Source organism: Polypterus senegalus, chromosome 4 (genome assembly GCF_016835505.1).
Source record: "Polypterus senegalus isolate Bchr_013 chromosome 4, ASM1683550v1, whole genome shotgun sequence".
NCBI lineage: Eukaryota > Metazoa > Chordata > Cladistia > Polypteriformes > Polypteridae > Polypterus > Polypterus senegalus.
Window position 1 is genome coordinate 227,336,553 of NC_053157.1, and position 24,289 is coordinate 227,360,841.

The 24,289-nt window shown below is 39.0% G+C and overlaps 1 protein-coding gene across 4 annotated transcripts; it reads right to left on the reverse strand.

Annotated features, from left to right (window-relative positions):
* Positions 1 to 323: 323 nt before the first annotated feature.
* Positions 324 to 19,725, reverse strand: LOC120528091 (C-type lectin domain family 4 member E-like). 4 transcript variants are annotated; one of them, XM_039752110.1, is made up of 6 exons: positions 19,621 to 19,725; positions 17,147 to 17,257; positions 13,698 to 13,955; positions 11,915 to 12,066; positions 4,878 to 4,996; positions 324 to 1,190 (listed from the first exon to the last, which is right to left on the reverse strand). In XM_039752110.1, the coding sequence occupies exons 1-6, from the start codon at positions 19,715 to 19,717 to the stop codon at positions 1,043 to 1,045; spliced, it is 885 nt and encodes a 294-aa protein (XP_039608044.1). In that variant the 5' UTR covers positions 19,718 to 19,725; the 3' UTR covers positions 324 to 1,042. The 4 variants fall into 4 exon arrangements, with proteins under 4 accessions (XP_039608044.1, XP_039608046.1, XP_039608047.1 ...); XM_039752112.1 differs by lacking the exon at positions 17,147 to 17,257; XM_039752113.1 differs by lacking the exon at positions 4,878 to 4,996 and having other exon boundaries at positions 1,105 to 1,190.
* Between the last annotated feature and the right edge of the window lie 4,564 nt (positions 19,726 to 24,289).

Consider the following 24,289-nt stretch of genomic DNA (forward strand, 5'->3'; position numbering starts at 1 on the left):
CTCCCATAGTGACACGGCGGTAAGAAACCACATAAGAGAAAGTAAGCTTTCTTTAATGATGATTTATGTGGCATTACAGATGAAGAAGCCATAGCAAGACTTTTATCAAGGTGGGATCTCGATGTGTACAGTGTGCCATTTTCATCGCTGCGATGGAAGGAGTTTCAGGACAGATGATGATATCATCCATCTGTTTATTGGCTTTGAGGTGTTTGGCTGCTGTCCAGGTCTTTTATACTGTTTTCTCCACATGCAGGCCCCCACTTAGTTAAATAATGCCATTCCAAACAAGGCAAGGAGAGGATTCAGTTTCATCTCTAATATACAGAAATAGTACAATGCCCATTTTCGTAGTTGTCCCTTTCTAATGCTTGGCTAGCAATTCTAAATGATGAGCCTCTGTGTACTACATTTGGCCTGTACATATGAGTGGATTTATAAAACCATTTTTGTACAGAGAACAGTGACATTAAACTTATATTCTGATTAAAGTGACTCAGTCAAATGGGAAGGATCGTATATCGTTAGCTTCCATAGAAAGATAAGCATGATTTCATTTAAACCTACTGACTCCACCAGTCTGATAATGACTGCATTCAATACAGAGTCGAGCTTAGCCAATAAATGTCTTAGATGGCAAGACTTGGACTTTTATTACGTGTGTTTGGAGGTTAAACTGCCTTCAGTATTAGATAGATAGATAGATAGATAGATAGATAGATAGATAGATAGATAGATAGATAGATAGATAGATAGATAGATAGATAGATAGATAGATACTTTATTAATCCCAAGGGGAAATTCACAAAAAAGTGAAGTTATACTAATTAGATTGTAAATGTGAAAAGTCACGCACATTTTTTTTTTTGAGTTTTTATTTTAGTGGAAGACTATTCAGAACTAAGAGATAGTTAACACCCTTTATCATCCCAATCCTGTTTTATTGCTTTAATGTCAGCTAATAAAGGCAAATTATTAAACCTGCTGAATGTGTGTTCTACAATCAGTCTGTCTCCATGCATAATTGATCACAATAACCAAGCTAGATAATAAATTTTGTACATGGTCCTTCACAGATCCATCTTTTCACTTCACCACAATCAGAATGTAACCAGCCATGTGAACGTAAATCAGATCCTAGATACACACAGCTCTGTCCTTTGTAAATGCTTGGCCGTTGAACCCAAAAGCTGTAAAAGGGAAGAGAAGAAGCCATTAGTCTTGTGATCAATACGATTATAGAATGAAGACACTTTTGGGAAGCAAAAGTGCCTTTAAAACCACACAAATGTATCTTGACATCTTGCTAGCCAGTCTTACCATAGGTGCCATATCTTTTGAGATCAGCCTAACATAACTCATGTTTATTCTTCGGAGGTTACACTGGTACAGGTTTGGAGATGTTTCTCACAGTACAATTTTCACATTCGTTGACTGTTTAACAAAATTGAACTTCTAATTGTGTCCGGTGTAATGTCTGTCACAGAAGGCTCTCTTTAGTGAAGGATCCTCTAGCAAAAATGTAGCTGACTAACATAACTGCTAAGTAGTGATGAACAATAAAGCAAATCCACAAATCTTTGCAAAAGAAAATGTGAAACATATTGTGAACCTTGTGCCACTGACCCAAGAAGAAAGGCATTTATTTCCTGGTTGGAAGCATTTTAATAATCACCTGACTAAATAATAATAATTCCTTGCATTTATATAGCGCTTTTCTCACTACTCAAAGCGCTCAAAGACTTTACTATCACAACTAGACATTTTCTTGAGCCATCAAATGTGTGTTGTGTTTGTTCTGGTAAGATGATGCCTATTTGGCCAATTATGTTGAGAGTTTTGGAGATCACAATCTTAAAGACGCTTTGGATATGTAAATGAAACTCAGAGTTCCAATGTTCATCAAGCATGCAGACCCTTGTGTTGAAAATATGAATGACAGGCATAAATTGATTTTACTGATGAGGTGGGCAATCACTGCTTTGCACAGCTGGATAAACACAAACACAGAAGTCTTTTAAGGAGCACAATTCATTGTTTTCTACACAAAAAACACCTTTGTATCTCCAAAAAAGTCTTTTTAGTGAGTTCTGTATTTAAGTGCCAGTGAAAAGAATCTTAATGTCACTACTACTAAGGCTCTGTAATCAGTAGTATCCAGGACTTTGGTTCTGTAACTCAGTCTTAGGGCTGTAGGTTTGTGTGTCAACCAATTTCTGTTTTCTTCAGACTCCCAGCTTAATTAAGTAAGCTGTTAGTTCCCCGTTTCTATGTTTTGAGTAAAATGTAGACATTACAATGCTCAGTTTAGTCAATCAGTCAGTAATTTTTCAACCCATCCATCCATCCATTTTCTAACCCGCTATATCCAAACACAGGGTCATGGGGGTCTGCTGGAGACAATCCCAGCCAGCAGAGGGCGCAAGGCAGGAACAAACTCCCGGCCGGGCACCAGCCCACCGCAGGACACACACACACACCTAGCACACACACTAGGGACAATTTAGGATCGCCAGTGCACCTAACCTGCATGTCTTTGGACTGTGGGAGGAAACCAGAGCACCCGGAGGAAACCCACGCAGACATGGAGAGAACATGCAAACTCCACGCAGGGAGGACCCAAGAAGCAAACCCAGGTCTCCTAACTGCGAGGCAGCAGCGCTACCACAGTGCCACTGTGCTGCCCATGCTCAGTTCAGTAAATATTTGTTAGAATGTGCCAAGTATGTATTTATGTTAAATGGAGACCATTTGTTTGTGTGTTTTTTGCTTGGTTTTTTAGAGATTATCATTCAGTGTATTTTGCTTTGGTATCTGCTGCGCTTGTTGTTAATTCACATTTTTTAGAGTACAATAAAGGAATCAAACTACACAGAAAAAGGCTAATTAACAGGAAAACAACAAAAGAGAGTTACCGTATATACTCACGTATAAGTCGGGTCTTGAAACCTGAAATATCGATCATAAAATCAGCCCCCGACTTATAGGCCTGTTCAAAAATATGACACTTATTTATTTATTTTTTACATTTTCTTGCCTCCTCCAATCTCGCACCAGTTTCTCAGACACATTAAATTTTGTTGTAGCAGCGCAGTTACCAATTTCTTTCGCCACTTCAATGACTTTTAATAAAACCAGCTTCATATTTTCTTCTGATCAAACATTCCATCATAGATATAAGATGTTCTTACCATAAAAGTGTATGAGGATGTGAGATACAAAAAACACAAATCAGTGCAAACATCGCTTCGGAATAGTTTGTGTATTACCATGTGGTCACGTAGGCACAATACATAGAAAAAAAAAAAAGGCAGTGTGCACTGTGGTTACTCTCTCAGGTGGGCCTTAGCATATCGTAATCTCTTGGACCAATAGCGTGAGTTTTCCACATTCAACTTATACAACTAACATTATAAAATACTGAAAATTATACAGTAAAATCAATCCCTGACTTATCTGTGTGAGAACTTAAACCTGAGTATATACAATATGTATTTAAACCTATAGCAAAAAATGAAATATCAATTAAAATGTAAGCCATTTAGATGTCCTTTTATTTGACTGTCTGTTTGTTTTTTCACTACTTTCACTAAATTTTGCATGTGCATTGCTGTTGGTCCCTCTTAAAATATAGACTACACAGTATGTTGTATTGGGGAGAGGGGTTATAATGGGGGGTGTCAACCCTAAAATCAGAGCTGACACGGGGCCTACAGTTCCCCAGCAGAAGTGCACTTGAGGCTTATGGGAGGACATTGTCATCAGTGCACACAAAATTTAAAAGCGGCTGCAAAAGCATTATCTCTTCACAGTTACATACAGCAGTTTCTTCTTATCTAATCTGGATAAAACTTCATTGTCTCACTGAATTACAGTTTAGGTGTAAGAGTACGTCTTTTTGTCTCACCGTCCGTTGTGTTTAGCCATGTTGAATTTCCCAAAGCAATTGCACACACACTCCTGTACTGACTATTTAACCTTTGGGGTTTTGGGAGGAAAACCCACACAGATATGGGGAGAAGGTGCAAACATCAGGTAACTTTTGAATTTGAATGCCTTTCAGTTGTTGGAATCAAATTAAGGATGATAGATCTATGAGGTAACTGCACTAACCAGAACATTATGGTGATGCTCTCTATATCTCAATTAAAATGATCAGCAGCATCAATTGTAATTTCTGCAGGACTCCATCTTTGACATTATTTGATTTAGGAAATGCTCCTCTCTGCATAATCTGTCATTCTTAATGAAAACTATTTTGAAACACTTTGCACACTATGCTCCAACTCTAGTGAGTGAAAATGTATTTGCTTTTTTTCCGGTGTCCTTTTGGTGGTGGCTTACACCAATACCATCTTCTCAAAGCACTGTGATGTTCCAACAGTGATGGATTAAAAGCCAGAAGACTGCATGACCATCATCATCAAGAGCATCCGTGAGAACCCTAAATACAAAAAGGACAGTTTCATTTATGTTAGGTAGAATGCCCAGAGGGGATTAGGCGGTCTTGTGGCCTGGAACCCCTGCACATTTAATTTTTTCTCTGGAGTTTTTTTTTTTTTTTTTTGTCCTCCCTGTCCATCGGGCCTTGCTCTTTTTCTATGTTAACTAATGTTGTCTTATTTTAATTTCTTATTTTGTCTTTTATTTCTTTTCATTATGTAAAGCACTTTGAGCTACATTTTTGTATGAAAATGTGCTATAAATAAATGTTGTTGATGTTGTTGTAATGCATTATTGACACAAAGACTTCCAGGACATTGAATTGGACAAAGTGGGAACAGATATTGGATGGATGAACATTAAGGCCATTCCAATGATTCAATAATTTCCAGCAGACTTTCTCCTCTTGCTTTTAGTTTATTTAGTTATTTTACCTTATTTTTGTTTCCAGTAATTTATTGTCCACCCAACGAAATTCACCCTCTGTAATTTTTAGGCCAATCCAATAGTCCTCAGGATGGCCTAATGTTCTCACTTTCTCTTCCAAGAATTTCTAAACAATGAATACAAACACATAACACAATCAGAAACAACAATAATCTGCAATTGTCCTAAATCATTCATCTGCATCTCCTGTTCTCTGTTTTGCTCCCACTCTCCTCATTTTGACCCCAACAGCGTGACCCCTTACCTGTGTCTACAGCTTTCTACCCACAGATATGACAGTGATAACTGCTCTCAAAATAACAGCTACACTCTTTCACTTACTGTTTCCTTTCCTTTCCATCAAGGGCTAATGAATTTGCATGTGTCCTGGAAACAACGTGAAGTTGGGTGGCAGCCAGCATCTGTCTATTGGGTCACTTCTGTTGTTGTTTTTATTCATTTTGTGCATGTGAGGCATGGTAAGGATAGACACCTGAAAACATTCATATCAAATTTGGATCATTGTAAAATGAATTAACAATAGCATCTACAGTGGTGTGAAAAACTATTTGCCCCCTTCCTGATTTCTTATTCTATTGCATGTTTGTCACACAAAATGTTTCTGATCATCAAACACATTTATCCATTAGTCAAATAAAACATAAGTAAACACAAAATGCAGTTTTTAAATGATGGTTTTTATTATTTAGGGAGAAAAAAAATCCAAACCTACATGGCCCTGTGTGAAAAAGTAATTGCCCCCGGAACCTAATAACTGGTTGGGCCACCCTTAGCAGCTATAACTGCAATCAAGCATTTGTGATAACTTGCAATGAGTCTTTTACAGCGCTCTGGAGGAATTTTGGCCCACTCATCTTTGCAGAATTGTTGTAATTCAGCTTTATTTGAGGGTTTTCTAGCATGAACTGCCTTTTTAAGGTCATGCCATAGCATTTCAATTGGATTTAGGTCAGGACTTTGACTAGGCCACTCCAAAGTCTTCATTTTGTTTTTCTTCAGCCATTCAGAGGTGGATTTGCTAGTGTGTTTTGGGTCATTGTCCTGTTGCAGCACCCAAGATCGCTTCAGCTTATGGTGACGAACAGATGGCCGGACATTCTCCTTTAGGATTTTTTTGTAGACAGTAGAATTCATGGTTCCATCTATCACAGAAAGCCTTCCAGGTCCTGAAGCAGCAAAACAACTCCAGACCATCACACTACCATCACCATATTTTACTGTTGGTATGATGTTCTTTTTCTGAAATGCTGTGTTACTTTTACGGCAGATGTAACGGGACATTTGCCTTCCAAAAAGTTCAACTTTTGTCTCATCAGTCCACAAGGTATTTTCCCAAAAGTCTTGGCAATCATTGAGATGTTTCTTAGCAAAATTGAGATGAGCCTAATGTTCTTTTTGCTTAACAGTGGTTTGCGTCTTGGAAATCTGCCATGCAGGCCGTTTTGCCCAGTCTCTTTCTTATGGTGGAGTCGTGAACACTGACCTTAATTGAGGCAAGTGAGGCCTGCAGTTCTTTAGACGTTGTCCTGGGGTCTTTGTGACCTCTCGGATGAGTCATCTCTGCGCTCTTGGGGTAATTTTGGTCAGCCGGCCACTCCTGGGAAGGTTCACCACTGTTCCATGTTTTTGCCATTTGTGAATAATGGCTCTCACTGTGGTTCGCTGGAGTCCCGAAGCTTTAGAAATGGCTTTATAACCTTTACCAGACTGATAGATCTCAATTACTTCTGTTCTCATTTGTTCCTGAATTTCTTTGGATCTTGGCATGATGTCTAGCTTTTGAGGTGCTTTTGGTCTACTTCTCTGTGTCAGGCAGCTCCTATTGAAGTGATTTCTTGATTGAAACAGGTGTGGCAGTAATCAGGCCTGGGTGTGGCTACGGAAATTGAACTCAGGTGTGATACACCACAGTTAGGTTATTTTTTAACAAGGGGGCAATTAATTTATCACACAGGGCCATGTAGGTTTGGATTTTGTTTCTCCCTAAATAATAAAAACCATCATTTAAAAACTACATTTTGTGTTTACTTGTGTTATATTTGACTAATGGTTAAATGTGTTTGATGATCAGAAACATTTTGTGTGACAAACATGCAAAAGAATAAGAAATCAGGAAGGGGGCAAATAGTTTTTCACACCCCTGTAAATAACTAAAAGCTGGAAATCACTAAATATGGGAATGATAAATTGGAGTTCTGCTGTGTATGTATTTTTAAAACACAGTTTAGACAAAGATGCATCTCAAATAAACAATACAGCAATTCTGTCAGATTTAAAAAACTCAGACACACAACTTCCCTTCCTTACTCACATCAAAAAACCATAAAACAAACTTACAAAAAAATTAATGTAATTCATCTGATGAGTTGTAAACGTGAGTGTCACCATTAGCCTCTGTATTTGTAAAGCAAACAGTCTACTTGTTGTTCTTAATATACACTTCTCTTTTCCAAGTCACTGAAATTTGCCAGACAGGTACTTCTCACCATAAGTCACATTTTTAATATGTAATTTTGGCCTTGTCTCCCTGGATGTGGTGGAGGCTCAGGAACCAATCAGCCTGAGTCAAGTTAAAATCAAAGAATGTTGGCTGTAGAATGCACAAGTGAGCCCACCTCGAGGACACCATGTGGTGCTTTGCTCTCCATATTACATACACAAATCTGCAGGAAAAATTTAGTGGAAAGCAACTAGGCTTTTTCTAATACAGTGGGATGTTATGAGGTATGTGGAAAGACTGACAAAGATTAATATTTTCAGTTTATGCAAATTAACCTTAAAAGCTGATATGGCAGAAGTGAAAGACATTATGAAGGTAGATGCCAATAGTTGTATTAAAAATTGGCTTTTCAGCTAGAACATGAGGGCACAAATGGCAGTTGCTTAAGAAAGTTTTGTAAGAACAAAACTCTTTCCATTCGTGCAGTAGATGGAAGTGGTCTAGTGTCATGTTTTGGCTGGGATCTGCCCATGGCTTATTTTCTTGGCTTTGTCATAGATTTGTACAAGTTTTAGTCATAAAGCAGGAAAATATACAAATTTAACTGATGATAGGTTAAATAGATTTAATCAGACAAAGGCCCAGATGTACATTGAGCCATGGGGTTATGTTATTACACATATTTTTATTTGCCACCCTCTGTTCCTTCCTTCACGACCCTTATACCACCCCTCCAATGGCAATACACCTGTTGACCAGGTGAGGAGAGAGCTAGGGATCTTGGCATGGACAAAGTTGCTGGGCCTGAGGGAATCAGCCCCAGGGTGATGAAAATACATGCCCAGCCAGCTTTGCATGGTCTTTCAATACCTCTTCTCCCTTTCCCATAGTTTGTAGAGATTCCCTTGCTGTGGAAAACATCATGTGTAGTCCCAGTGCCAAACCAGGGGCACTCTAGCACCCTCCTAGCACCAGTTGCTTTCACTTTACACATTAAGCGAAGTGAAGAGTAACTGGAAGAACCTTGAGAGGCTGGTTCTGAAAAGGATCCAACTTGGATTAAAGACCATCTTGATCATCTGTAGTTTGCCCACCAGGCATATTTAAGTGTGACAGATGCTTTGATTTATATGCTTCACAGAGCCTACTCCCATCTGGACAAACCCAGCACACAGTCGGAAACATGGTCTTTGATTTTTTTCAGGGCCTTTAACATCACCTTCCTTACACAGACTAAAGAACAAATTAAGGGCTATGTATTTTGATGCCCCCACAATATCCTGGGTCATGGATTACCTGACCAATAAACAATAGTTTGTGAGGCTCAAATGGTGTGTTTTAGTTATGGTGGTGTGTAATACTGTGGCACCTCAAAGAACTGTCTTGGCTATACCCTCTACAACAGACTTATAGTATAATACCAGTTTTTGCTATCTAAGAAGTTTTAGATGACTCTTCCATCATAGGCTGTTTTGATAGCTGAGACAAGGCTGGTGGAGGACTTTCTCTAGTGGTTCAGGAAGAACAACCTGCAGCTCAACATCAACGGGACAAAAGTGTTGGTGGTGGACGTCTGGCATGTCAAGGAGCACCTGAGATCAGTCACCATCCAAGGGGAGGAAGTGGGTGCATTAACAGAGCTATAAGCACCTGGTGATCTGTAAGAAGAGCAAACCAGACTGGTCTGACAGCACAATGGAGCTGTATAAGAAGGACTAGAGCAGATGGTACTTTCTGAGAGGACTCAGGTCTTTTAAAATATGCAGCAAGCAACTGAAAATATTTTATGAGTCCATTGTTGCCACTGTGTTGGTCTATGCTATGGTCTCCTGGGGAAGTAATTTCAGTTCAGGCGATGCAAAAGTGTCACAGGACTGACTTTGGACACTATGGAGGCTGTTGTAGAAAAGAGAAAATTGGATGCCATCATGAACATTTCTGGTGTTTTTTTTTTTGGAGAACATTTAGCTACAGGCTCATACCTCCATGGTGCAATAAGAATCAACTTTGGGGATCTGTTCTGCCTGCTGCCATTAGGTAGTTCAAAGCTTCTTCCCGAGGTCCTGTCCTTTACCCTAGCCAGAAGCTATAAGATGACATTACTCAATCTACTTAATTTGAAAATGACAACATTATCAGTAAGATAAGAGATGGTTTTTGGTGTTTGGGGACACTAAAGATTAGGTAATTTTTATACTAAATCCTCAGTCCAATCATCTTTTGCATTTAAAAAAATTGAGGTAATTTTAATCATATATCAGTTTGTGCACACCATAAAATGTAATTTTCTAACCAAGATTTATCATGCAGTTAAGAAATGATCATTTTTAGAGGCAGAGCTAACCAAAATGTGGTTTGTTGCTCTTTATGCTACTACCTTTTTTCAGCTCCAAACACAAATCAAATATTAAATTGTTTATGCTAACCTTTCTATCCAACATTACGAGTTAATTCTGTAAAATGTATTTTCCATTGAAGCATTAAAGCAGCATTAGGTGCAAAGCAAAAAACAACAACAATGGATCGCATACCAGCTCCTTGCAGGAAACATTCTCACACACATAAACACAACCATATAGTGTCCACAGATCATCCTTTGGACACATAAATTTGAAAATCAGATATTTTTTTCATGTTTTGTTTAATACTGGTGTGTGTGTGTGCTCAATTTCAAATTTAAATATACTGGCATGTGTGCATAGTACAATAGAATTCATACAGTACTTACATGTCTACCACAGGATAATTAAATGGCAAAACATGAATAACAAACAATGCAACAGCATATACTGATCAGCCACAATATTAAAAATACCTGCTTAATATTGTGTGGATTCCCCTTGGGCTGCCAAAACAGCTCTGACACATTGAAAAGACCTCTGAAATTGCCTTGTGGTATCTGGTACCAATATTTTAACAGTAGATCCTTTAAGTCCTCTAACTTGCACGGTTGTGCCTCCATAAATCAAAATTATTTGTCTAGTACATCCCACAAATGCTCAATTAGATTGAGATCTGGGGAATTTGGACTCCAAGTCCAAACCTTGAATTCTTTGTCATGTTCCTCAAACTATTCCTGAACAATTTCAGCAGTGTGGCAGGGCTCTTTATCCTGCTGAAAGAGGCCACTGCATCAGGGAATACTGTTGCCATGAAGGGGTGTATGTTGTCTGCAACAATCTTTAGGTATGTAGGGAAGTTACATGTCAAAGGAACATCCAAATGACTGCCAGGACTCACGGATTTCCAGTAGAATATTGCATAGAGCATCACACTGCCTCTGCTGGCGTGTCTACTTCCCATAATTCATCCTTCTACCATATCTTCCCCAGGTAAATGATGCATACACATCCAGCCACCCACATAATCTCAAAGCTTTTTTAGACCAGGCCACCTTCTTCCAGTGCTCCGAGGTCCAGTTCTGTCACTCACTGGTCCATTGTAGGTGCTTTCAGTAGTGGACAAGGCCAGCATAGGCACTCTGACCAGTTAGTAGCTATGGAGGCCCTTACACAGCAAGCTGCAATGCAAAGTGTGTTCTGACACATTTTTTTCATTGCCAGCATTAGGTTTTTTTGCAGTTTGTGCTATAGTAGCTCTTCTTTGATATAAGACCAGACAGGCCAGCCTTTGCTCTCCTTGCACACCCATGACCCTGTTGCTGGTTCAACGATGGTCCTTCCTTAGACCACTTTTGGTAGATTAACCACTGAATACCAGGAACACCCATCAAGGCCTGCCATTTTGGAGAAGCTCTAACCCAGTGATCAAGCCATTACAATATGGCCCTTGTCAAAGTCAGTCAGATCCTTATGCTTGCCCATTTCTATTACTTTCAACTCATCACCTTCAAGAACAGACTGTTCACTTGCTGCCTAATCTATCCCACCCCCTGACAAGTGCCATTGTAATGAGACAATCAATTTTATGCACTTCACCTGTCAGTGGTTTTAATGTTGTGACTGATTAGTGTACACTAAATGTAACATTAGATGATACAAGAAACACACCATTATCAGTCTAATGGGTAATTGTCCCTCAGTCTAGTGGTATGAATGCTAATGGTCCTATACTGTTTGCCAGAAAGTAGGAGAAAGAAAAGTGACTACATAAGATTGCTGAGATTTTATTTTATTAATACTATTTGTCTTTCTCAAGCAGAAGGAATTATACTTGGCCTGAATGAATGGGAGCTGGGTGTTAGTGATATTCTGAGCCATCTCCATCATGCTCTTTAGTAACCTGTGGTCCTAGGCTGTTTTCTATCATGATGTGAAATATCAAGTGAGTATGGTCCCAACTATTCATATGTAAACCACAGATGGAGACCTTCAGGCTTTCTTCATATGTCTGAGGAAGAAAGGTGTTGGTGAGCCTTCTTGATGATAGCTGAAATGTGTCCGCTTCAGGTCACCAGTCATAGTAAATTCTAGAAATATAAAAATGGTGATGTTTTCTAGAGTAACTTCTCATGTACTGGGTTGACGTACATAAGGGGTATTCTGAATGAGGTACCTGTATTTATTTCTTAAATGCTGTAGATTAATTTTCTCTTTTCCAAACTGCCAAAAATTAAGGGCTTACCTGCTCCTCTTCACTCTCTATAATAGCCAGCTGTCTCCCTATTGATACGCAGTAATCTCGACTGGAGTTCCAATCACGAATTCTGCTTGTGAATAAGTAGCACCTATCGTTGAAGAGATGCCATTTTTCTGGACAAACGTAACAGGTTTTTTCTGTATTAAAACAGACAGAAACAGATACAGAAGAAGAATTACTTACAGGCTTTAACATCTGTGCCACCATCAGTCAACTTCTGGCTGAACATATACTCCTCTAAACCCATTGAGGAAAAAATAACTAGGAGGTTATATTAATATGTTTTTCAGATTGATTTAAAAGGAATACCTAAACAACAAACATCTTAATGTTCATTAAGTCAAATTCAGGGTCTCAAGATCTTGGGCCTGTCCCACCAGGACTAGGTTCTGTTTAGGAATGAATACTGGAGAGAAATTGTATACATTACTGCACACACACAAAACTGTTCATACCAGGTCACTTTAAAAGCACAAACAAACTAGACCTGCACCAAATTTGGGATGTGGCCAGAATTAAGTGTTCAGGAGAACACCCATGTGAGCTCAGGCAGGGCAGGGAAACTCTCTACTGGGTGAAAACAAACGTATCCAAACACTGGTCTAATAATAATGATAATAGTGAATTAAGTGGAAGCTGTGCAAAGTTACATTCTTGTCAGATCTTTTATTCAGATCAGAGTTTATGGTTTCTTTTAAAACCAGCAGCACAGTTCTATTCGGGAAGGGCATCATGCTATCAAACCTACAGTTGCTGGATCCTGTCACCTTGAGGATGTCATATCACATAACTAGGAATTGCAGGGGGATGACAAGTTGTACATGAAAAGTATACCATATATATGAAGCTACAACAGAATAAATTATTAAACATAAGGAAAAGGATTGAATGTAACTCAAGGATTAACTAAATGTAAGTTAAGGCTTAAGCATGTGACGTCTCTGCCTCATATTAGAGAAGCTACCAACATAATTTTCCAAGGTTAGAATGAGGTAAATGAGTAATGAACACCATTACCAGAAAGCAGGGATAAACTGATGGCAAACCCCATACACCTCTCCTATGAAGTGGTGCTAAGATCAATAGAAAAATCCTCTAGACACTCCTCTTAACAAAGCAGTTTTCAGAATAACAGGACTCAGAAATTACTGGTGGCATTAGTTGAATGGAAGAGGTAGTGAAGTTCTGCATATTAAGAGTCAGATAACGTGATGTATTAGATGAGGTGATGTAATCAGAACAAAAGTATAAAAGCAGATGAACTGTTTAATTCAGGGCTCACTCCATGGACTGAGTCTATTGTGCAGAAGTCTGTGCAAATAAGGAATTGTTTTGCATTCTCATTTGGATTTCGTAACTGCCTTATTTGAGGATAGAGAAAGTTTTTTTTCCGTGACAATGTCATCTCTTGCAAACATATGAGCCCATCCATACGACTTAAGGCAAAATCAACTCTGTTTAATTTTTCTGAGGTTAGTCGCAGACTTGTCTGAATGAGTCTCTGGGAATGTCACACTACAAGATTAGTGATCATAGGAGCACGCTGTGACTTTCCAGGCTAATTAAGGTTATGTAAATGAAGACTGAGAATCATTATGAAAGGCATGTAATGACACGGGGCTAATAAGGGAGTGCTTTAAATGAGTATAACATGGATTAAATGATGCCTGGCTTTACAGCAGTGAGTTGATTCATTAATACTTGATGGTAATTTGGTAATTAGTAAGGAGCAACAATAAAGAAATTGATTTAGCTTCAGCTGACTTACCCTGAGTAGATGGATTAAAAATAGGACAGTGTCTGTCTCTAGCTGAATAGAGTGAAAAATATTTCCAAGTCAGATTTGAATAAAGGTCTGCTATTTTTTCAATGCTCTTTTTTAGTCTGAGCCCATCCTTGTATAAGACACTGCAATCACTGTTCAGACCGCTAAATGATGTTGTTAGTTGAGTATACTCTTGAATGATGGAAGTGACATTATCAGAAGGTGTGTCATTCCTCTCTTTTTCTTTCATGCCACCAAGGTCTGTGGTTAAAAAAAATACAGAGAAGAACATGAGCTGACACAGCTAAGAGTGTGGAAGAAGTTATCCACACAGAGAATTCTTTGCATAATCTAAGACATGCTATAATAAGAATAGCATCACTTGGTATCTTAATATAAAATTTTCAAACTTGCTTAACTCAGTTCAGGTTTGTGGGTCGGAGTTGAAAGTTTGTTATGGTGGAACACACAATAAGCAGGCCCGCACAGGGTGCCAGTCCATCACAAGACACACTTTCACACATTCCCATACTCCCTTTCACACAAGGAAAATTTGGAATCACCAATAAACCTAACAACACCATATTTGGAGATGTGGAAGGAAAACATGGGTGCTTCGAGGAAAACCTATGCAAACACCGGCAGCACGTATTATAGCATCGGCACCAGCACCCCAATGGATGGATTCTCTACTCTTTACATGGTTCTTAAAGGTGGATTGCTATCCTTAAAAGGACTGCCCACCTTTGGGTGCACTTGTTGGAAAAGCATGGAGTTTTGCAGGTTGGCCATTTACATAGGTGCCTCTGCCACTAGTGATGTAATGCCACCTCATACTTGGGTGACTCATCCATGGCTGATGTAACTTGTCTGCACCATTAAAATATAAATATATGGATAATGGACAATGGCCTGGCAGAGAATTTGAATAGCCTATTAAATGTAAAGTTTTTTTCATGTTGCGACACAGATTGAAGGTATTTTTTAATCAAACGTCTCATTAAAATTTAACCAACATGTTTAATCTGGTTATGACCACGCACTGTACAAAAGTAATATACCCAGTTATAGACTACCTATCAGTGCCACAGTTCAGCATTCTCTATATTGATATCTTGTCTTTTTAAAGATTCCTCAAAGTGTTGTTCAATTATACGTTCATATTTCATGCTTTTAAATTGCAGTAAGTTGCTGTATTGTAGCATTGTTTATTTATAATAAACTGCAGTGTGATGATGGATTCTGTGAATGACACTAGTGACAGATGTGTAGACATATATATTGTCACTCACACAACCCTCTGGAGTGTCTCATGGTAGCAGAACAAAGGAAATATGGGAAGAAGATTGAGGGCAAGCACTAACCATGCATCTATTTCCTTATCTAGAATGGAGGAGAAGCCACATGAAGATATCTGAAGTCACTTCCTGCCATGCACTCTAAGCTCCACCCTGCCTTGCTGGTTTTATATACAACTAGCAGCCAGAAAGGACAACGCTCCTGTCAAAGCAATTGAGCCTGGCATGATGGTATTTTTTTTTTTTATTATTGTGCTAAAGATATATATACTATACTATAGTATATATTCATATACTATATATTGTCATGCATGTGAGCACAGAGGACAGCTTGAGAGCTCTGGTGATCAGCCACCATTACCACAAACACAGGCACCCTACAGGGATGCGTCCTCAGCCCCATCCTCTACACCCTGTTCACTCATGACTGTGTCGCCTCCCACAAAGATAACATCATCCTAAAGTTTGCAGATGACACCACAGTGATTGGATGTATCACTGGTGGGGATGAGGCGGCCTACAGGAGGGAGGTGGACAGTCTGGCGTCATGGTGTGAGAAAAACAACCTCACCCTCAACACAGACAAGACAAAGGAGATGATAGTGGACATGAGGAAGGAGAGGAGACTTCATCGACTACTGTTCATCCGAGGGCTTGAAGTGGAAAGGGTGAGCAGTATTAAATACCTGGGCATCTACATCAGTGAGGACCTCACTTGGACTCTTAACACCACACAACTGGTCAAGAGGGCTCAACAGCGGCAGTACTTTCTGAGGAAATTTGTAATGTCGAATAAGATCTTCGGCAACTTTTACAGCTGCATTGTTGAAAGCATATTGACCAGCTGCATCGCCGTGTGGTACGGCAACACTACTGCTATGGACCGCAAACGCCTGCAGATAGTGGTAAAGACTGCTGAGAAGATCACCAGGACCCCACTGCCCTCTCTGCAGAGCATCTGCATCTGCAGAGTTCGCAGGAGAACTGCCTTGATCCTCAGGGACCCCACCCACCCCCAACACGAACTGTTCACACTTCTACCCTCAGGCAGGAGGTATAGAAGTATGAAATGCAGGACTTCCAGGCTAAAGAACTCTTTCTTTCCCAAGGCCATCAGACTCCTAAATAACTGATGGGAGTTTATAACCGTGGGCCATCTCATTCTATTTACCTCACACAACTGTATTTGACTTGTCCATCATACACCTACCTGTATATTACACTTTATACTTCTATTTTGTTTTTTTTTGTTGTTGTTTTTTTATACTTTATGCTACCTCTGTTACTTATTATCTATCTGCTACTTATTATTTATGTTTATCTTTATACATTGGTTTTGTCATTTGGTGTGTTTCCTTACTGTGCACATGACAATAAACTTGAACTAGAGAGTGCCCGTCTCCCTGTGAAGCCAGAGCCCCAATTTCCACCTAGGGGTGCCCCAGACTGGCAGGTGAATAGACTGAAAACCTGGAGGTTCAACCCAGAGCGACCGACCTCTCAACAAGCATGGTCCTTATGGGCAAAGGTAGGGCAGTGGCTATGGCCACAGGAAAACAAGCCCTCACAAGTAATAGAGCTGGTGGCCTGCTACCTGTTCCTGACAACACTACAACGTGGCTTCACCCAGCCGGTCTGGGGTAAACAGTTTCAAAATATGGCAGAGCTCATAGAGCTCATAGAAAAACAAAGGACGGCCTCATAACTCATACAGTGCTGCCTACCTGGATGACATGGTCATCTATTCCGGCACATGGAGGGAACACCTACAGCAGGTCCAAGCAGTATTGTGGACACTGGGGGAAGCTAGGCTCCAGATTAATCCCAATGCTTCTTTGGATTGAGCGAAGCCAGATATTGGTGGGTCGGGGTACTGTGTGTCCACAGTGCTCTGAAGTAGATGCCATTTTGAAATGGCCCCGTCCGCGAACCAACCGGCAGGTCCAGCCTTTCTCGGGTTAGCGGGGTACTACCGCCAGTTTGTGGCCCGGTTCTCGGAGAGAGCGGTGCCCTTGACTGATTTGACAAAGAAGAGGGCCCCGAACATTGTGGTATGGACTGAGAAGACAAGCGTTGCAGCCAGGAAACCAAATTATACGGGTGGCTGTCCCAAACCTTTCTATGACTCTGTGTGAGTTTTGTGACAATACTTACAGAACACTGCCAAAATAATGAAAATGGACACAACCAAAGAACACAAGAACACCAGCAACAACTTGAGCAGACAGCCTTTGTGATTCACAGTGTTAGGCGATGGTGCCACAGCTGGAAAAGAAAAAAAGTGGGTGAGGTCAGCCTAAGAACTGATGTGATAAACCAGGCTATTCACTCCCGTCCTCTCTGCTTAGAGTTTGTCATTTGTTGTTAAATTTACAGTTCTGAACTAGGAAATGAAACAAAACATTGGCAGCATCCGAACTGATTAGGTTTCTAGATTGCATAATTAAAAAAAAAACTAAGACATTTATATTCCATTTTCTTGTCATCATTTTTTCTAAAACCAGTTTTTGAAGGTGCAGACACCAGTAATGATCAAACGCTTCCTGTTCTGTATAGAGAGCAGTATTGTGTTAGAAATGTTTAAAATTACTGTGAAAAAACATCTTTAAATATCCTTTTAAAAGTAAGAAACTAAGGCAAGAGAAAGACAAATTTTGTAATCAAAGAGTGAACAGATATGTCCTCAGCCTTTACACAACACTAAAAGCAATCCTAATGGCTGCATTATCTGCACAGTATAATAATTTGGCATTTCCTTGGCAGTAGTGTTTATAAGAAAAGTTCCACACACGCTGTCCATCATGGTCAGAGATTTCAACAGAAATTGTTACTCAACATTGAATGTTATGTTTTAAGTAATTTGAACTGCCACTCGTCACAGACCCTCCACAGCCAATAGCTAACAAAGCACATCCATCAATGCTGTTTTTAGATCTTGAGTTGGACTCTGGTGTCAATGAAAAGTTTATCTGAGCTCAGTACTTAACTGCATAACATTATAAAGTTCTCTTAAAAAGCATATGTTTAATATAGTCTTCTAACACATTTAATGTTATTCAATTAACACTGTTATTTTTAGATACGCCTCAATGATGCAAAGCAATAATAAACAAAAATGTGATCACTGACTCTTTGATTAAATAACTAGAACAATTCAAAATGCTCTGACTTTCAAATCAGTTAACTAAGTCCCTGACCTGAATGTTACACCACATGTATATGTTCCAACCTGTTGTATATTAGATGCTGACATTGTGCTTCTAAATTTTGAACTTCCATTTCACCACTGCAATTTCTACTCCTTAAAAAATAACAATTTCTGTTAATAGAAATGTTCTGGGCCTTCTTGGCCTACATGGTATGTTATTTGGCAGTGGTATAGTGGTTAAGGCTTTGGACGTCAAACCCTGAGGTTGTGTGCTCAAATCCCACTACTGAGACTGTGTGACCACAAGCGAGTCATTTGACCTGCCTGTTTTTAGGAAAACCAAAAAGAAATGTAACCAATTGTATCATAAATTTTGTAAGTCCCCTTGGATAAGGGTGTCAGCCAGATACATTATGTAAATGCAAAAAAATATATATACTATTTAGTCCAAGTAAACAGGCAGCAGAGATGACTTTGCTTTGGTTCCTTGCTCTGAGGAAGACCAAATAAATTGCTAAATTTCTTACACCCTGCTGTCCCTTATTTTTTCAGCCCACTTCTACGGAAGCTTATTCCCACCACTCATATTACAGTTTTCTTAAAACATTTTACTGGTCTCTACTTTTTTTCGTGGTTCACTTTATTGGGGGCTTCACTTAGTCACACAGTTAAACACATCAAACACAGGGCAGCACAGTGGCGTAATGGTAGCTCTGCTGATTTGCAGTAAGGAGACCAGGGTTCTTGTCCTGGGTCCTCCTTGTAAGGAGTCTGCATGTTCTCCCTGTGTCTGTGTGGGTTTCCTCCCACAATCCAACAACATCTAGGTTAAGTGGATTGGTGTTGCCAAATTGGGCCTAACTGCGGCGTGTGTGTGTGTTTGTTTGCCCTGTAAAGGACTGGCACCCTGTCTGGGGTTTGTTCCTGCTTTGAGCTGTATGCTAGCTGGGATGGGCTCTAGCTAACGTGACATGACATGACACAACACTTAAACAGTTAAATGAAGGCACTTGGAGATGGTCCAGGGGTTAGCTGTAGTATCATATGTCTAAAGAAGTGCTGTAAAGATGCAGTGTGGTCCACTCATTCTGGCCAGGGTTTCTCTTAATGCTCCTGGGAAAGGCACTGGCTATGTGTGACCCTGAGTAGAATAAACAGGCCCAGAAAATGGCCTGGCTGCACATTTTTTAAAGGAATATCTACTTGATACTTTAGAATTTTACAAAAAAGAGAACTTACTGGTATTGCTTAAAATAAGAGAAACAGAACATTTTCTGTATAGCATATGAGAAACTTGAAGTGAAGAAGAAATATAACACAATCAGAAAATATAAAGACTCCTAGGTTTAGGTCTGTGATGGCCAGTTTGTTATACAATACGGCATTCTGCTGATTTTTAAAATGAATTTCACAGCCAGTGTCCATGGAGAATAAACAACAAACAATCCATAGCGTATGACCAGTGCCACCCCACACTCACCCTTGGCGTGTCCTGTTGGTTTTCTGTCCTGATAATTTCCTGGTTTGGTGTTGAGGTTTTCTGTGGACATTTCTTGAGAGTTGCAAAGGCTTTCCATCTCAGTTGCTTGGTATAAAAACAAAGAGAATAAAAGAGGAAGCCAAGATTTACAACGCTTTAACTGTGTAAGGAAATCAGTTGTGTCGAGGAAGCTGTGGTTTCATCACTAAGACAGGGCAGCAAAGAAAAGAAGAAATTGTTAAGCAAGTGAGGGCTGAGAAGAACCAATTCAAGTCACTTTGTTTTTGTATAGCGCTCTTCACTGAGCCACGTGACGAGTTCTCTGGTAAATACAAACAGATTACTAATTACAGACGTGGACAAATTTGTGTTATGATATTGTGTTATAATAGTTATAATAACTATTCATGGTGGCTCTAAAATCCGTACTGACCCCTACTCTCTCTTGTTTCTTTTTCCGGTTTCTCTGTGGTGGCGGCCTGCGCCACCACCAACCTACTCAAAGCACCATGATGCCCCAGCATTGATGGGCTAAAAGCCAGAAGTCCACGTGATCATCATCATCATCATCAAGTCCTTCCGTGAAAACCATAAATACAAAGAGGACTGTTTCATTTATGTTAGGTAGATTGCCCAGAGGGGACTGGGACTCTAAGTGCATTCATGGCCTGGAATCCCTGCAGATTTTATTTTTTTCTCCGGCCGTCTGGAGTTTTTTTTTTTTTCTGTCCGCCCTGGCCATTGGACCTTACTCTTATTCTTTGTTAATTAATGTTGACTTGTTTTATTTTCTTACTGTGTCTCTTATTTTTCTAGGACTCTTATTCTTTTCTCTAAAATAACTTGAAACTGACAAAAGTAATTGCCACCCATTATTGTGTATTCTATATTCAATAGAATATTTCAAATAATAACACAAATCATCCACAGAAATTCACCTTTTCTTGCTTGATCTGTCAAACCAGTCCACCTTCACTTAGCTATAAAATAAATCTTGTGTCAGTGCAGTCTTTACCTAAAACTGCTCAGGCAGCAGTCATACCAGGATGGATGGAGAACTGGGATGCCCCTTCTACTTACTCAGATGTTATGACTTCATCATTTACAGTATGTTAGGCATCAATGGTTTGGAGTTATTGACTATGTTTAAAACCCAACATGCACACTTGCTCTTCTTCACCTTCTAAGATCACCAGGTTCCCTCCTGTGAATGTGCACTTATCATGACTTGAGATCCTGTCTAATTTTTAGGTAGAGGAAAAAGTAAAACTTAGACTTGAACAACATCCAACAAAACTCTCCTAATGAAATATAGAAAGAAAAAAAAATAGAAACCTGGTGAAAAATGCACTGGTGTTTTAGTTTTGCTGCTTAGTTATGAAAATACTAATTTTTACATAAAAATGAATCTCTGATACACACTCAGCCATAACAGCACTAGTTCAGTTTCAATTTATATACAGGTTTGTGAAACTAAAATAGAAAAAAAAAAAAAAAACATTAAAAAAAGTTGGGGAGGGAGGGTTTAAAGATATTTTGGGGTTGAAAACAAGGAATTAAACATCCTTATTCTTGTGTTAAAACACAGATTTCTATGTAAGTAAAACACTATTTGTTTTCCATTTTTTTGTTAAGGCAAAACAATGAGTTTCACTGCAAATTCAGTTTCACACAAATTAGTTTGCTTATCATCAATTACTGCTGAGGCTTCAGTGAACACTTAAAAATACTGGGCTTGAATAAATAGAAATGGCTGTCTGAAGTTAAGTAACTAAGAGGTACTGAATATTGACACCTCTTTCAGTTTCAACTTAGACAACTGGCACCCTTCCTTAGTGTGCCGATGAGTACCAGCACCTCTTTGAGAATCTTCAATAGGGATAGCCTCTTCTATCGAGTGTTGGCATATCCTGCTGTTTGGATGTCATTAATTTGCTTCCTCTTCAGAAACTTGGAAGAACTGTGTTGAGGAGAATTCCCATTACACTAAAAAAAAAATGTATCTCTCTAAGTGCATTCTTCAAGACTTTTTCACCTAATACACTATGGCCATTCGAGTCAAAACAAACCTCTTAAACAAAGTATATATGCATTAAAGACTCTGGTGTTAGTGGATTTGCAGAAAAACATCTCAAGATACACAGATGTGAAAGGCACTATAAAATAGATAGATGTGGAAGGCACTACGTATTAGACAGACAGCAAACTTAAAGTTAACCAGTGAAAGCACAGATGGCTCAACAAGAGGATAAGTGGGATAGTTTGACCGGTTAGCTCAATTGCTTAGAGCGTGGTACTAATAACGCCATGGCCGCGGGTTCGATCCCTGTACGGGCCAGCAGCGATTTGATCAACACTGTTCGCTTGCTTAAGGTTTGTTTCCAACGCACGCTTACCCCAGGGTTTTTTCATTCACCCTGCATGATTTTTCATTTAAATTAAAACTAATTGAAAATTACAGACAAACAATTTATTTACCATCCAACACAGTTTCTATTCAATTTTGACTCGGCAGCTTTAATTGAAATGAATATCGCTCCATCATTCACCGAGAGTAGACAAAAAAGACAGTCCATCCAGAGCACTCAAGTGCAGTCCTCAGTCTGGGAGCAATTTATAGCAAAGTCCTCTGTGCAAGACAGGGATATTCTCTCTTTACAATCTATTTTAAACGATAGAATTGCATTCATTTTTTACCCTTTCATTCCAAGCAAACTGTACATCTCCAAGTTTCAAAAACAGAGAGAGAGGGAGAGCGTTGCCCCAAATATATATCAGTCAGTCTTAGGAAAGATCCTATGCGGAAGAATAAGTTCAAGGTCACAGTGCTCTCGTGGGCAGTTAACATGGAAGTGTATGCATGAACCGCTTTAATTTCATACCTCTCAGCTGTAACTGTAGGGTAAGCTGACACTCAAAAGGCCAAAAATAGGACGGGATTGCCTCATCCGTCCACATTACTGCGTGAAGTTGACAATAGCACAGATTATCGAGGGATCACTGCAAGCTCTCAGGAACACGAGGATGCTTAACTTCCGTTGCAAACGCGCAAATGTTTCTTTTAAAAATGCAACGTCTGTGACTCATCCGCAGCACTAGTTGAGCAGCCGAACGGAGACAGATTAATTCACGTCCATATAATTCTGACAGAGCTACATGGTAAACCTGTTTCCGTGGCCCGGCTAGCGAAAACCAATCAGATCGCTCTCCGCTACCACAAGAATTGAAAGCTCGGGCCAATCGCGGCCCGTATCGGCTAACAAGAATTGACCAATTCACAACCCGTTTCTGCTACCAAGAATTGACCATTCACAACCCGTTTCTCCTACCAAGAATTGACCATTCACAGCCCGTTTCGGCTACCAAGACTTGGCCAATGACGGCTCGCTCGGCTACCAAGAATTGACGAATCACGACTACCAAAACTCGGAAAGAACGGGCCAGCCTCTTGACAGTTAATGTATTCTGCAAAAGCTTGTTTGAGTCGGCACACAGACGCTTTACGATTTGCGTTTCTTTTTGAACTAAATATTTGTGCAACACGTGTAAAGACAGATATAATAATGTATAAATATAATAAACATTGAATTGTATAATAATAGTTTAATTTTACAGAGTGAGCTTTAAAAATAATAATATGAAGTGCTCTATAATTATACAAATACAAATCATAGAGAAAATCAACTATGTGTACATATTTCCTACAAAAGACCCTTGGGAATTCTTTCTGGTATATAAAGACCAATAACTGTTAATTAATTACTGCAGTATATATATATATATATATATCATGTACCTGTAAAAACAAGAGACTGGTATGCTTTTTTTTAATACTTAACACTAATTTCACGAATCGTTCATATGAAGGCCAATATAGAATAATAATAATACTCTATATTAACATTGATGTTATAAATTATGCTTATAAAGTATACTACACCTTTAATACTCAGACGATTCTATTCATGCTGTAAAACAGCATATATATATATATATATATATATATATATATATATATATATATATATATAATTAAATAAGTGGTATGCTGTTTACTAGAACACATATAGTTATTTTGCGCTAAGTATATAAACATTTCTCTTTCCAATATTTCGAAATATTTATTTTTACCTACTTTAAATTAATTAAATGTCAGCATCAACTAGTATATATTACTTCCCAAATGTTATAAATACATACAAACACAAGGCTGTGCACTATTATTTATTCATTCCTTTGTGCATTTATTTTTATTGTATCCCTCTTAATTATCTGTGGGGCCGTCTCAGACCAAAGTAAAGGCACTATATAAGGAAGTGAAATGCATTGTTATTTGTTATAATTATGATTTAATAGAATGAGAAGGCCGTTTGTTTAAGTGTGATTTTTAACTTTGCTTTTTTCTGTGTGTTCCTTGACAAATCATTCACTGAACAGTTTTCGTTTAATCAAAAAAGATAAATAAACAACATCTGCAATGTAGGATTCAAAACACCGTTCGTTGAAGAGTAAGTTTTTTTTCCATACGGCAATGTGCCGGGATTCGAAAACGGTTCACTGCAATAATTTCTGGTAGATCGTCTATCAAGAATTGAAGCTATACCTCGACTAATGCGCGATAGCTTTTGCTCCGACTACTGACAGGAGAGCCCTGCTATCGCATCTTATT